This window comes from Bos javanicus, chromosome 5 (assembly GCF_032452875.1).
Source record: "Bos javanicus breed banteng chromosome 5, ARS-OSU_banteng_1.0, whole genome shotgun sequence".
Lineage (NCBI taxonomy): Eukaryota > Metazoa > Chordata > Mammalia > Artiodactyla > Bovidae > Bos > Bos javanicus.
Window position 1 is genome coordinate 83,311,008 of NC_083872.1, and position 15,984 is coordinate 83,326,991.

The 15,984-nt window shown below is 40.9% G+C and overlaps 1 protein-coding gene across 1 annotated transcript in view; it reads left to right on the plus strand.

Moving 5' to 3' along the window:
• The first annotated feature begins 5,642 nt into the window (after positions 1–5,642).
• The window catches only part of TM7SF3 (transmembrane 7 superfamily member 3), a 41,926-nt gene continuing 31,584 nt past the window's right edge, over positions 5,643–15,984 (plus strand). Inside the window, exon 1 of the mRNA XM_061417568.1 lies at positions 5,643–5,949. Coding sequence (XP_061273552.1) covers positions 5,859–5,949 — 91 coding nt within the window. The 5' untranslated portion in view covers positions 5,643–5,858. The remainder of the gene's footprint in view (positions 5,950–15,984) is intronic.

Consider the following 15,984-nt stretch of genomic DNA (forward strand, 5'->3'; position numbering starts at 1 on the left):
GGAGACCTGGGTTTGATCCTTGGGTTGGGAAGATCCCCTGGAGAAAGAAATGGCAACCCACTCCAGTATTCTTGCCTGAATATTCTTGCCTCTGTCTTGCCATGGACAGAGGAACCTGATGGGCTACAGTCCATGGGATCACAAGAGTCGAACACAACTGAGCAACTAACATTGTATTTTAAACACAATTTTTGTATGTTCTGTTAAGCTTTATATTATTAAAAGTTTCAAATATACACAAAAGTAAAGAGAACAGTATAGGAAACACTCATGTACACATCATCCAGCTTCACTTTTTTTTTAATCAACTTATAGCCTATCTTGTACTATTTTAATTTGTTTAATCTGTAATGACATTTTTTCAGAAAAAGAAAACTTTAACAGTTCTTTAACTTGACATTCTAGACCCTTAACTACCTTTATTAACTATTCAGTCACAATTTATTTAACTTCTAAACTGTTCCAAGGACTCTGCTGAAATACTGTAAGCATTTGCTATAGTAGATTACTTGCAATTCCCTATAGATGCTCTGCTGTTTCACATGCCTGTGAACATCATATAAGACACATTAATTCTCTTTTCCTGTATGAAAAGCCCACACTTCATTCCTACCTTGATTTTGTTCCCTTGTTGATCACCCATTTAGCTTTAAACCTCAGTTTATTTTTTGATAATACATTTCCTGAAACCCTAGAGTAAGTTAATTGCTCCCAATCTTTACCACAATTGTTCCTTGTACTTCTGTTATTACACTTAACAAATTGAGGTTTAATTATCCATACATGACTCTCATTCACTCACCACCATTAGCTACTTGTGAGCAGGAAACATATTTTAATTGCTTCCATATTTCTAATACCTAGCACCTACCATTTAGCCTGACACATAGAAGCCACTGAATGCATATTTATAGACTAAGTGAATGAATTTCCTAGCATAATGATTTCTGTATAAATTAGTAAATAACATTTATTGAATTTAATTTAATAAACACAGTCCAAAGAATGTAACCAGCAGGAAAAACAAAAGTATTAAAAAATACAGAGCTAAGGTAAGTTTAGAATGAGATAGGATAGGAACTTCCCTGGTGGTCGAGCAGCCAAGACTCCATGCTTCCAATGCAGGGAGCCTGGGTTTGATCCCCGGTCAGTAAACTAGATCCCACAGCCACAGTGAAGATCCTGCATGCGGCAACTAAGACCCGGAGCAGTGAAATTTAAAAAAAAAAAAATTTTTTTTAAAGAATGAGATAGGATAAATGGGAGAGCTTCATATAGAACCTTTTCTGCCTTTCCCCTGATACCCTATTCCCATCTCCATCCAAATGTCTTCAGTTCAGTTCAGTTCAGTCACTCAGTCGTTTCCAATTCTGTTCGACCCCATGGACTGCAGCAAGCCAGGCTTCCCTGTCTATCACCAACTCCCAGAGCTTGCTCAAACTCATGTGCATTGAGTCAGTGATGCCATCCAACCATCTCATCCTCTGTTGTCCCCTTCTCCTGCCTTCAGTCTTCCCCAGCATCTTGCATCTTGTCAAAAATCTAGGATAAATTGACCACCTTCCTTTCTTTTCTAAACTTTAAGCAGTCCTTAAGGCTCTAGTTATCTATTTCTTGGATCTGTCTTTGGTTTCAATTCTTAGGAATAAAATCTCATCTGCAAAGCTTCTGGGCTCATTTGCTTCACAGGTTGCCAGTGGAACTCTGACATGAGCAAGGAACCCCAGCCAATACTCTTCCCAAGCTATTACAGTATTCCAGAGCCAAGGTAATGAGATCCTCTTCTGCTTACTGACATATTTGTCATCATCTGTCTTCTGCAGGTACGGGGAACTGCAATGCAAAAATGTGGAGAAGGGAGAATAGGGTTAGTTCAGGGAAGTGAAACTAATTCAGCATGGCCAGCACACAGGAATTGAGTTGCACCAAGAACCTGGAAAGCTGGATGGGCACTACATCATGAAAAACATGTCATTCTCAGGAAGATGGACTGTTACCCTGAACGATTTTACCAGAAAACCTTCAGAACAGTATCTTTAAAAAAAATTATTTTCTTAATCAAAAGCTATATACATTCATAGAACATTTTACAAAAGACAGAAAATCATTCTTTTTAAAATAATTAATTAATTAATTTTGGTTGTGCTGGGTCTTTGTTGCTGTGCACAGGCTTTTCCTAGTTGTGGCTAGTGGAGGCAACTCTCTAGTTGCGGTGCATGGGCTTCTCATTGCAGTGGCTTCTCTTTGTAGCAGAGTCTAGGCTCTAGGGCTTGTGGATTTCAGTAGTTGTGGCACATGAGATTAGTAGTTGTGGCACACAGGCATAGTTGCCCTGAGGCATGCAGAATTTTCCCAGACCAGAGATAGAACCAGTGTCCGCTGCATTGGCGGGTAGATTCTTTACCACTGGACCACCAGGGAAGTCTGAGAAAATTATTTTTAATTCAATCACCTGGAGATAATCTATTTTAAACATTGTGATAATGTTCTTTCAAACTTTCTGACATATAAACATGAATGCATATCAAAAAGAAAACAAATAAAGCTTATACTATATATATATTTTTTTTTATTGCTTTTTGTCTTTTCATAAACATTTCCTGATCAATCAGTTGCCTTTTAAAGCATGATTTTTGATGGGCTACACAGTATTCTATCACATGGATGCATTACAGGTTATTTAATTACTTCCTTATTGTTGAGGATTTAGGCTGTTTTAGTTCTTTTTGCTCAGAGAAGGCAATGGCACTCCACTCCAGCACTCTTGCCTGGAAAATCCCGTGGACGGAGGAACCTGGTGGGCTACAGTCCATGGGGTCGCTAAGAGTCTGGACGCGACTGAGTGATTTCACTTTCACTTTTCACTTTCATGCATTGGAGAGGGAAATGGCAACCCACTCCAGTGTTCTTGCCTGGAGAATCCCAAGGATGGGGGAGCCTAGTGGGCTGCCGTCTATGGGGTCGCACAGAGTTGGACACGACTGAAGCGACTTAGCAGCAGCAGCAGCAGTTCTTTTTGCCATAGTAAATAGCACATTGAACAGTTTTGTACACTATATATATAAAATTTTTATACATATTTACATACTTAAATCTAAAAGTGTAATTATCACACTAAAGCTATGAGTATTTTTAAGATTTTTGATGCAGCTCATGCTATAAAAAGGTGTATGAAATTACACTGTCACTAGTTCCATCATCGGAGAAGGCAATGGCACCCCACTCCAGTACTCTTGCCTGGAAAATCCCATGGATTGAGGAGCCTGGTGGGCTGCAGTCCATGGGGTTGCTAGGAGTCAGACACAACTGAGCGACTTCACTTTCACTTTTCACTTTCCTGCATTGGAGAAGGAAATGGCAACCCACTCCAGTGTTCTTGCCTGGAGAATCCCAGGGACGGGGGAGCCTGGTGGGCTGCCGTCTGTGGGGTCACACAGAGTTGGACACGACTGAAGTGACTTAGCAGTTCCATCATAGAATGTCTTCTCAAATCTTTCATCCTCACTCAAAGTTCTTGTTCTTTTAAAATATTTGCAGCTTAGTTTCTTGACTTGATTTTGTATGTATGTTTGTTACTAGTAAATTTGAACTTATTTTTCATGTGTTGATTGCTTTTTATTTTTTTAAGATTCCCTATTCATATTGTTTGCTAACTTTTATTTTTGGCTATCAACTTGATCATATTGCTTATGGTGTTTTTGACTTTAATACAATTAAAAATGTTAAGTAGCCAAATCTACCCATCTTTTTCTTTATGGCTTCCTCCTTTGCTTTTTTGCTTAGTAAGTTCCTCCACTTTCATGCTGCTAGATTCCAAGAGATTTTTGCTCAAATAAATTCTTAAAAGAGTGGGAGAGCTGAGATATATAATTTATTTTTTGGTTATGCTGGGTCATTACTTCTAGCCATCTTTTCCTAGAGTTGAAGAGTGGGAGCTACTCTTAGTTGTGGTGTGCAGGTTCCTCACTGTGGTGGCCTCGCCCCTTGTTGAGCACAGGTTTCAGTACTTGCAGCACCGTGAGCTCCAAAGTTCTGGCTCTCCAGCTCTAGAGCATGGACTCAGCAGTTGTGGTACATGGGCTTAGTCACAGCTTTAGAATCCTCCTGGCCCAGGGATTGAACCCATGTCTCCTGCATTGGCAGGCAGACTCTCATCCACTGTGCCATCAGAGAAGTCCCAATTTGTTTTTAACATGTATTTCCTCTAGCTCTTTTAAGATCTTGTGACAATGTGAGAGTTGTAATCCTCCCTCCCTGATACAGTTAATCAGTTATCAGACACAGTTTATTGCATGCTCCATCCGTGGATCCAGATGCTACCCTTATAATTGCTCCTATCATCCTCTTGGTATTTGATCTATTGAGAGTTACTGGAATGAGGACAGTAATAAAAACCATAGGAATAAACAGTAGTACTGCAGCTGTGAACATTTAGACCAGGCAGAGGAAGGACAGGAAAAGACTTGTGCCTGTTAATATTATGGTGATTGCTATAGGTTTTTAGTTTGCTGCTGTGCTGCTAAGTCACTTCAGTCGTGTCTGACTCTGTGCAACCCCATAGACACCAGGCTCCCCCGTCCCTGGGATTCTCCAGGCAAGAACACTGGAGTGGGTTGCCATTGCCTTCTCCAATGCATGAAAGTGAAAAGTGAAAGTGAAGTCGCTCAGTTTTGTCTGACTCCTAGCAACCCCATGGACTGCAGCCCACCAGGCTCCTCCGCCCATGGGATTTTCCAGGCAAGCGTACTGGAGTGGGGTGCCATTGCCTTCTCCGGGTTTTTAGTTTAGTAGTGGATTAACCAAATATGTAACTTTCAACATGATTGTTCATTGAAATACATAACTGAAAAAGTAAGAGAAGTCGCTCAGGAGTGGGTTGCCATTTCCTTCTCCAAAGGATCCTCCTGACCCCAGGATCGAAACCAGGTTTCCCGCTTTCTAGGCAGATGCTTTACCGTCTGAGCCACCAGGGAAATCCTCAAAAAAGTGAAAGAGCAGGAAAAATAAAGCAGGGCACTCTTCCCCAAATAACTTTAAATCTATAAACCTAATTCCACCATCGTCTCGCGAGCCATCTAATCACATGGACCACTGTTCTTTAAACAGCCCTCGGGTATAAAATTTGAGAGAGGAAGTTCAGATGAAGGTCTTGAGTCTTCGCTTGGAGAAAACGAAACTTCAATTTTAAGCGTGGCGCTCATCACTATCGCAATAAGTACTACAGACACAGCATCGCCCCCATATTTTCATACTAACCTCTCCCTGGAGGCTAAGGTAATTGCGACAGGGAGAAACGATCATCTCTAGCGTTTTGATCACCAGATTCCTCTTTTTTTTCCCTTTTGCAAAGGACCGTTAAACGTGGTACCGGAGACGTTAGGCCGCAAAAGAAAGGGTTATTTTTTTTTCCTCGAACGGTGGCTTTCGTAAGTGCAAAGATACCAAAGTTGAGAGACACAGGTTACACCAGAGAACTTCCTGAAGTCGCCGATGCCCCCCGGGGTGGGAGTCTGAGAAGCTTGGCCAGCCGAAACAAGGCTCGCGCTGCCCGGACAAGCCCCCGGATCCCGCGCGGCTCCCGGCCCCGCCCCGGCCCGCCCTCGGCCCCGGTCGCCCCCGCCCAGGCCCGGCCCAGTCCCCGCCCCCGAGGCCCAGCGGCCGTGAAGTGAAGGTCTGGAGTGGGTGAGAGGCCGCGCAGCCGGGCTAATTGCCGGAACTGGAACGGTCTGCTGGGCCCCGGGCGCGCGGGCTCTTCGGGGCTGGCAGGTGTGCAGCGAGTGCATCTGAGAAGTGATGGCCCCAGGCGCGGGCGACCCAGGGTAGCGCTGGCGAGACGGCGGGGCCCGGCCCGGGCAGCAATGGGGCTCCTTCGGCTGCTTCTCATCGTGGTGCTGGCTTCGGTAACCCGGGGGGCCGGCGGAGCTGAGATCGTCGGAAACTCCAGCGAGGGTAAGGTCGGCGGCGCCTGACTTCTGCAACCCAAACTTGGTCTTGCATTTATTGCAGAGTCAAAATCCGCCCTTGGGGTCAGTCCACTACGCCGGGGAGGCGGTGCGTTCAGAACTGGCAGGAATGGATCGAGATCCTTTCCTGCAGGAGGCAAGTCCTATTGGCTAAGAAGGCCCTACTGTCAACCTCCTAATCTATACTGGGGAAATGGGAAGAGATAGGAAACCCGCTTGTTCAGACACATTATTCTCTCCCTTACGGCGTAGCCATGTTTGCAGGTTTAATTTAACACCGTAAAACACCCCCTTGCTCGCAAGTGGCTCATCTGAACCTCTGGACTGCGAAGCTTAATAAGGCCAAGCTGCCGCGGTTCTTGTACTCCCCCAATCTAGATGCTTTTCAAATTCGTTATCCTCGGCGGAGTTTCAGAGGAAAAGTGAACCCAGAATGGGACTTCAGTTCATAGGTCATGTGCTTGGTGAATGGATCTTAGCACTAGTTGGTGTTTTGTTAATGTAAACTGTAAAAAGCACTAATTGTACCAAGCTGATAATCATGTGCTTTTCCGTGTCGTGAGGTCAAGCGTATTTTGGTTATGTATTGAGCTTAAGAGACTAGTTGTAGTTCTGAAACATGACATTTTCTGAATAAATGTGATTGTGCTTCTAAATGCTTATCTGTGAAACGTTCTGTGCAAACTGAATCCTAGAATTTTTGCCTAGGACTTAAGACCAAAGCTGAAAAGGGCAGTTATACTTTTGAAGAAAAAGGAAAAAAAGCCTTGTTTCTAACAGGGCACTCACATTCACTGCGTGCAGTGTGTGCCAGGTGCTTTTCATGGCAGTGTTGTTCACGCCTCACAACCCTATGAGATAATTACTGTCCCTCACTGGTGGAGGATGAAGCTGAGACCCAGGATGATGCTCACTACAGGAGTAAACAGCTCAGTGGGGCACAGGTAGCTATGAACCCGTGTGTCATGTAAATTTCATGGTCCTCCCCTTCTACAAAGCTGCCCTCCAATGATAATGCTTTATCTAGTATGGTGCTCTACCCTTAATTCTTCTCTGAATTCTTATTCCTTGAAATAGAATCTCTTCTCCCTTCCTCATCAGGCCAGCTCCATTCTTCCAAGGAGAAGAGTCTGAGAGATTAGAATGTGCAGATGATCAGACTTGTGAAGTAATTTGAGAAATTAATGTTTTTCGGATGCTGTTTCTCACCTCCTTTCTGTGATTACAGCACTAGCATTTCCTCAGCCACGTTATTCTTCTGCCCTTGCATCAGTATTGTTGTTCTGGGTAGGAGAAGGGCAGCATGTGGGAACTTGACTGCTGAGCGGTAATGAAACCTGATATTCTCCACATCTGTCAGGTAGAGATCAGAGTGGGAATTAACAGACACTTCAGCACTTGCATGATCCTCCTGGAAAACGGCTGGATTTCTATTGGAAGATTCTGATAACTTGAGTGAAGTGAGTGAGTGAAAGTCGCTCACTCGTGTCCAACTCTTTGCGACCCCGTGGACTATAGAGTCCATGGAATTCTCCAGGCCAGAATACTGGAGTGGGTAGCCTTTCCCTTCTCCAGGGGATCTTCCCAACCCAGGGATCGAGCCCAGGTCTCCCGCGTTGCAGGCGGATTCTTTACAGCTGAGCCACCAGGGAGCAAGTGCCATAAGTTAGAAGGATTTACCCATTTTATAGCAGGATAAGCTAACTTGATACCTTGTGTGGTGGTTTAGAAGCTAAGGGAAACTTTAAAGGTAGGAGATTGAGTTTCTAGGATGTCTGAGGATGGTGACCAGTGGGGCACAGGAGATGAATCATACATCTAAACAGTTTTCCCTTCTCTTGGAGTGCCGGTTCCCTGCTACCCTTAAACACCTTTAATTCAGTATTATTTCAGGTTCATATCTAGTAACTCACATGGAACTTACCCAGTAATTGGAGTTTAGCATCGTGCCCTTTGAACCTTCTCAAGTGCCTTGCAGGCCACTTGTGTAGTTAGTTGCAAGTGTTCTCTTTCTCTCAAAAGTGTGTATATGTTTGTATTTCTTTTCATCTTTTAGGGCTAATGAAAATCCATAAGAAGGTATCAGTGAGAAATTGGGAGGGCAGTTGAATGCCAGCCAGCTCAAGTGGCAGAACTATTTTTAATACTCCATCTGAAGAGAATTATGAAGTGTTGACAGATCTCTCCTACAATTTGTTGTGTTAAAGCACATACGTAAAGCGATATGTTTTAGTAAAATAGTAAAAAGGAAGAGTTGGAAAATGTTAAGGTTGCACATTTAGGTTCTGATTGAGAAAGAAAAGGAAAATATTGGAATTAGGCAGCTCCTTTTAGAATGGTATTATTGGTAAGAAGGCATTCCCAGGTGGCTCAGTGGTAAAGAATCCACCTGCAATGCAGGGGACATGAGTTTGATCAATCCCTGGGTTGGGAAGATCCCCTGGAAGAGGAAATGGCAAGCCAGTCCAGTGTTCTTGTCTGGGAAATCCCATGGACAGAGGAGCTTGGTGGGTTGCAGTCCATAGGGTTGCAAAGTCAGACATGATTGAGCCACTGAGCACGTGCACACACACACACACATTTTTTTTTTCCACACACACATATTGAAAATAAAAAATGACTCTGGGGTAGGAAAGGAAGAAGACTATGAAAATAGAAAAGGATCCCCTGCTGTGGGTTAGATGGCAAGAAATATTTTTGGCCGAAAAGGCAGAGGTACTGCCTTTTAGAGAAGAGCTACAACCTGAGTGCTCTGTCTCCTGATAGCCATTTGCCCTGTAATATCCTTTGATGTGCTGTCTTTCCCACCCACCCCCAAGTCATAAGACCTAAATATCCCTCATAAAATGTTTCTGATGCATCCTTTTCCAGATGACTTTGAGGTGCAGTTAAGTTCCTGTTAACCTCTTCAGGATGTGTTTTGTATGTGTGTCTTCTTTTGCCATGTATGTTTTTATGACTAGTGATTGAATGCAGTTTCTGCCAGGTGGGATTGTTAAAGTCATCTTGACTTTCAGTGTTTTTCCCTGCCACTCTATGGAAGTCACTTTCTCAATGCTGTTTATAATGGATATGCTGGGCATTTATCCATGTTAGACCTCTTCTTTTCACTAGTGTATTTGTAACAGAACCATACTGACTGCCTTCATATTTTTTTATTGGTAACTACATGAACCTCTGAAACACTGGAAAGCCAATGGAAGTTAATAATGATGTTTTGTTGTGCAGTACTGGATAGTTTACAAATATTTTTCCCATTTGATACTTTTAGCAGCCATTTGATGTATGCAGTACAGTTGCCTGCATTTTACCACGAGGGAACTGAGGTCCAGAGGAAATAATTCCTTGCCCAAGGTCACAAAATTCAGCCATCATTTACCAAACACTTATCATGTGCCAGTCAGTTGCCTGGGACTGTTTGAGGCCCTGAAATATCAAATATGACAAAGCCCTGCAAGTCAGGACTCAAACCGTAACTGGTTTAACATGCAACCTTCTATAAAAATTGTGAAATGGCTCTTGGATTGCCTGTGTAATGCTGCCAAAGAATTTTCACACAGAAGTTAGATAAAGGTAACTAAGGATAGGAAAATATATAATTATCCTTCCCTGGTTCATCAAGCATTGTGTTAGGAGTTCTCACACCTGGAAGAACATTAGAATCACCTGGAGTGCCTTGAAAAAAGGCATGTTGATAAAGAGACAACTAGAAATTGAAATATAAAATAAAAAGCAAATTTATAATACCATCAAGAAACATTAAATATTTAGAGATGATTGTAATGGAATATGAAACAGTCTCTACACAGAAAACTATACAATGTTCTTGAGATAAATTAAGAAACTTAATAGAGGGATATCTCAAAATCACAGAAGACTCCCGTGTTATAAAAATATTATAAAGATATCATTTCTTCCTAAATTAATACTTTCAGTGCCATCCCAATCAAATTTCTACAGGTTTTTGTTTTGTTTTGTGAAAATTGACAAGTTGCTTTCTAACATTTATGTGGAAATGAAAAAGGGCAAAAAATAGTCAAGACAGTCTTGAAGAACAAATTTGGGGCAGAAATTAAGACTGTGATATTGATGTTAGGATAGGCAAATAGACCAATGGTACAAAGTTAAGAGTTCAGAAACCCACACCTGGTCACTCGACCTATGTCAGAGGTGGAATTTCTGAGCAGTAGGAAAACTACTTTCAACAAAGTTGCTATGTCAGCAGGATATTCCTATGGGAAATGAACCTTGACTCTAGCCTCACACCCTATGTAAAAGTCAGTTTCAGGTTGATTTTAGACTTCAATGTGAAAGGCAGAACAAAGTTCTAGAGGTTAACATGGGGAATGTATCTGTATGATCTTGAATTATGCTGGCAGATAATTCTTTAAAATAATAAAGGAAACACTTGAGAAACGGGACTACATGAAAACGAAAACTTCTCTTCATCTCAAGGTAACAGGAGAGTGAAAAGACAAGCTATAAGAGTGGAGAAGATATTTGTAACATATCTGACAGAATACTCGTATCAGTGATGCCTACAGAGTTCCTAAAATTCAGTAAGGACAGATAATCCAGTTTTTCACATGGGCAGAAGGCTTAAATAGACTCTCTTATTGGAGAAGGAAATGGTAACCTACTCCAGTATTCTTGTCTGGGAAATCCCATGGACAGAAGAGCCTGGTGGGCTACAGTCGATGAAGTCACAAAGAGTCGGATACAACTGAGAGGCTAGACAACAAGACCCTTTCACAGAGAGGATATTTAAATAGCCAATAAGTAAAACAAACTATTCTTACCAAGTGTTGGTGAGCATCTTGGATTACTGAAATGCTCTTTCATGGATTGATGAGGGTCAAAATTGGCAAAACAATGTTGGATAACTAGGAGAATACCTACTAAAATTGAACATAAGTAAACCCTGTATCCTGATAATTCTACTCATAGGTTCTCCCAGTAGAAATGTGTACATGTACACCAAAAGATACATACAAGAATGCTTAAATGGAGTGATTTATAATTACTCCAAACTAGAAATAATCCAAGTGTTCATTAACAGAATAGATAACTACATTGTGGTGCGTTTATTTCGGGACACATACAACAATGGAAGTGAGTGAATAGTGGTTACTACAGCAACTGGGATGAATCTCACAAATAAGATGTTGATTTCTTAAAAACCAGCCATAAAAGAATTCATGACGTATGAGTCTGTTTAATTAAATTTCCCAAAGAGCCCATCTGTGGTTTTAGAAGTGAGGATCACGGTTACCTCTGGGAAGGAGGGAAGAGACAGTGACTGGAAGAAGAGGTTAGAATGCTGTTTCTTGACCTGGATGTGTAAACTTTGTACCCTTATCTGCATGCATTTATTACAATAAATATGTGCTTTGTAACTGATACTTGGGCCCTAACCCCAAGGATTTTGATTTAACTGATCTAGAGAGGAATCCAGGCAATAATATCTTTAAAAAAGCACCTTCAGATAATTGTAATGTACAACTGAAAATTGCTTTCTAATAAGGACACCTCATGAGTACTATAGAAAATATGAAAAACAGGGAATGTGTAAAGAAAATATTATTTAAAGTATACCCCAGAGATACATGCTTTTAATACCCTTACTTATTTGTCAAGTGACTGGTTTGTTAAATATTTAACCAGTTTGTTAAATGCAGTGTCTCTCCCCTTTGTTCTCTGGCTTCTGCTTGGTTCTTGCCAGAGGCATTTGACTGGGGAAAGAGGGCTGGTGAGGCATCGTCTTCCTTTTGGAAGCTTTTGGAAATCTGTAAAGTAATAGATGAAAGTTGTAATTGTTTCTGAAATGCTACATGTTTTTCTTGAAGAAGTCAGAAGCAAGGGCTGTCACTTACTGTTTTGGTGCTGGTCATTATATTTTCTTACAGAAGCTGTTTGTTTTCATTTCTCATTCTCTTAAGGAGAACAAGACTTCTTAGATATTTTAACCATTTAGGATCAAAGGTGATCTGCTACACTGTCACAGCAAAAACCTTCTCAAGTAGGTGTATTGCTGATATATACACATATATGTATATATATATTTTTTGGTAAGATATATATAGAATGATTTTATTTCTTGTGCTTCCTAGGTGGCTCAGCGGTAAAGTATCCATTTGCAACGCAGGAGATGCAGAAAACCTGGGTTCGATACCTGAGTCTGATTCCTGGGTTGGCACGATTCCCTGGAGTGGGAAATGGCAACTCACTCCAGTTTTCTTGGCTGGAAAATCCCATGGACAGAGGAGCTTTGTGGGTCCATGCTGTTACAAAAGAGTCAGACACGACGTAGTGACTATACAACAGCAAAATTTTATTTCTTATTTATTATTCATGCTGGAATGGTAACAGCGTATATATTTATTAATAAGGGATTGGTTGGGGACTTCCTTGGCATTCCAGTGGTTAAGACTTTGCCTTCCAATGCAGGGTATGGGTTTGATCCTTGGTTGGGCAGCTAAGATCTCACATGCCTCTCGACCGTAAAAACCAAAACATAAAACAGAAGCAGTATTGTTACAAATTCAATAAAGACTTTAAAAATGGTTTACATCAAAAAATAATAAAAGATTGGTTGAATAATCATGGTGACATAGAATGTAATGTTATATAACCTTTAAACTGGTAAAACTAGGATTGTCTGTTGATGTGGAAAGATACCTAAGATCTAGAAGATGGGCTATACCAAGACATATTTGTGTTTTTCTTTTTCCCATTTACATGGAGATGCTTATGCTGATATCTCCTAAATCCTGGAGGATTATACCAATCTGTTAATAGTAAGTTTTTCTGCACAGTGTACTTGCTGGAGGAATTAACTTTCTCTACATTTCTTGCATTTTTGTTGTTGTTGTTCAGTCGTGTCTGACTCTGTGCGACTCCATGGACTGCAGCACACCAGGCTTCCCTGTCCATCACCAACTCCTGGAGCTTGCTCAAACTCATGTACACTGAGTCGGTGATGCCATTCAATTGTCTCATCCCCTGTTGTCCCTTTCGCCTTTTGCCTTCAGTCTTTCTCAGCGTCAGGGTCTTTTCTAGTGAGTCAGTCCTTCTCATCCGGTGGCCAAAGTATTGGAGCTTCAGCTTTAGCAGCCATCCTTCTAATGAATATTCAGGGTTGATTTCCTTTAGAATTGACTGGTTTGATGTCCTTACATTCCAAGGGACTTTCAAGAGTCTTCTCCAGCACCACAGTTCGAAGGCATCAATTCTTTGGCGCTCAGCCATTTTTATTATCCAACTCACATCCATACATTACTACTGAAAAAAATCATAGTTTTGACTATACACACCTTTGTTGGCAAAGTAATGTCTGTGCTTTTTAATACGCTGTCTAGGTTTGTCATAGCTTTTCTTCCAAAGAGCAAGCATCTTTTAATTTCATGGCTGCAGTCACCATCTGCAGTGATTTTGGAACCCAAGAAAATAAAGTCTCTCACTATTTCCATTCTTTCCCCATCTATTTGCCATGAAGTGATGGCATGATCTTATTTTTAAATATGATCAGCCTTTTTAAATATGGTTATATATGATCTGAAAAAAATGTTACCATTTTGAGGGAAGAACATAAGTGACAGAAGCGTTGAGAGTGTCGCCATTTTATCTAGGTTGGATGTGTCCCTATTTTATAAGTTTCAGAAGAAGAGTTAAGGTAGAACTTGTGTTTTGAGTGCCATCAAAGAAGGAGATTTTCTCCAGATTGTGCATTTTCTTTCTGGTAAGAACACCTCATGATCACTGTAGAAATTTTATAAACAATAAAATGTGTAAAGAAAACTTGGGAGAATTCTCTGATGCTCTAGTGGTTAGAACTCTGCACTTTCAGTGGGGAGGGCCCATGTTCAGTCCCTGTTGTGGAACTAAGATCACATAGTCCAAAAAAAAAAAAAGAAAAGAAAAATCACTTAGCATACGTTCCCAGAAATACCTACTTTTATTACCTCTAGTTATTTTGTTAAGTTACCAGTTGTTTAGTAATATATTTTTATTTCTATGGTTGTGTCTTTCCCTTCTGTCTTTTAAATCACTGGAAGTTTTTGCTTCTCCAAGTATTTCTGAGTTGTGATAGATTAAGGAAAGGTTAAGAAAACCAAGATTTCACTAGTTGATAGCATCAATCTCTTTTAGGGCTTGTAAAGTTTAGAAATGGTTTTTCCAGTAGTCATGTATGGATGTGAGAGTTGGACTGTAAAGAAAACTGAGCACTGAAGAATTGATGCTTTTGAACTGTGGTGTTGGAGAAGATTCTTGAGAGTCCCTTGGATTGCAAGAAGATCAAATCAGTCAATCCTAAAGGAAATCAGTCCTGAATACTCATTGGAAGGACAGATGCTGAAGCTGAAACTCCAATCCTTTGGCCACTTGATGCGAAGAATTGCCTCACTGGAAAAGACCCTGATGCTGGGAAAGATTGAAGGCAGGAGGAGAAGGGGACAACAGAGGATGGGATAGTTGGATGGCATCACCAACTCAATGGACATGAGTTTGTGCAAGCTCTGAGAGTTGGTGATGGACAGGGAAGCCTGGCGTGCTGCAGTCCATGGGGTCACAAGGAGCTGGACATGACTGAGTGACTGAACTGACTGAAAGGTTCTACAGAGCATTTTGATTCAAGGCCCATGTAATGGGAGACAGAGATAAAGATTATCAAAAGAGTTTCCAAGACAGGCTTAGGTGCAAATTTAAGTGTTAAGTGATAATAACCTTTATGAATTTGCTTACATCAGTTTTGGTCACAATACCCAAGAGGCAGAGTGACTAGTTCAGCAGAATACTTAAATAAATATTTGTCAAATAGAGAAAATGGAGTGGGGAGGCTCTGAAAACACAAAAACTGAAAATGTAACTAGAAAATGCAGGCCAGTAAATGAACTGAGTGCTGTGGACAGTTCAAGGATGGAAATCTAATTGATTCCTAGGAAAACAAATTGATCCTGCTCTGAGTTTTGCAGACTAGAATTTATGGATAATTTTAAGACTTGGAAGATGGCGGATGGATGATACCAAAATTAAAGTGCAAAACATGAAAGGTTTTTAGGGCCATTTCCTGAGATCCACTTAATTTTATATATAATTTTGGTTTCCTCGTAAAGTAATCTGGAGACGGAAAGGGCAACCTGCTCCAGTGTTCTTGCCTGAGAAATCCCATGGATAGTGGGCTAACATCCATGGGGTCGCAAAGAGTTGGACATGACTTAGAGACTGAGCACAATAGAGTAATCATGGTGATGGGAAGGCCTAGGATATATTAAAGTGCTTTCCTTACTCCCTTTAAAAAAACAAAACAGGAAACTCACCACTTTTTCTGTTGATTCTATTAGTCACTTGTTAATATTTTTACCTCTATTTGGGCTGGAGTTTTGTTCCACATAAAAGATGAAATGTCTTTCTTGTTACATAAATAAAAAATACACCACATTCATTAAAATTTTCTCTGGATTTTTAGAAATTATAACCACAAATAACCTTTTGTCATCAGTTAAAGAATTAAGTTACAAAGGTACTCTAGAGAGTAACTTTTATTCTGGGCCTCTCGGGTGGCTCAGTGTCTGCCAAGCAGGAGACATGGGTTCTATTCCCAGGTTGGGAAGATCCTCTGAGGAAGGAAATGGCAGCCCACTCCCATATTTTTGCCTGGGAAATCCCATGGACAGAGGAATCTGATGGGCTACAGTCCAGGGGGTTGCAAAGAGTTGGATTCAACTTAGGAACTAAACAACAACAACAACAAAAACCTTTATTCTCATCCACTATTTATATGTTCTGTTTGGCTTTCTTGGTTAGCCTTTCTTAATAGTCTCTTTTTTTTAATCATCCAGATGGAGTACTTGCTGTTAACAACATCCAGATGGAGTACTTGCTGTTACTTGTTTTTTAATCATCCAGATGGAGTACTTGCTGTTAACAACAAAAACAGCAGAAAGTATTGAAAAAGTTAGTTTTCTTTGGAAATGGTACATAAGAATGAGTTAGGAAGTTATTTAGTGTCTGGAGTGTTTCA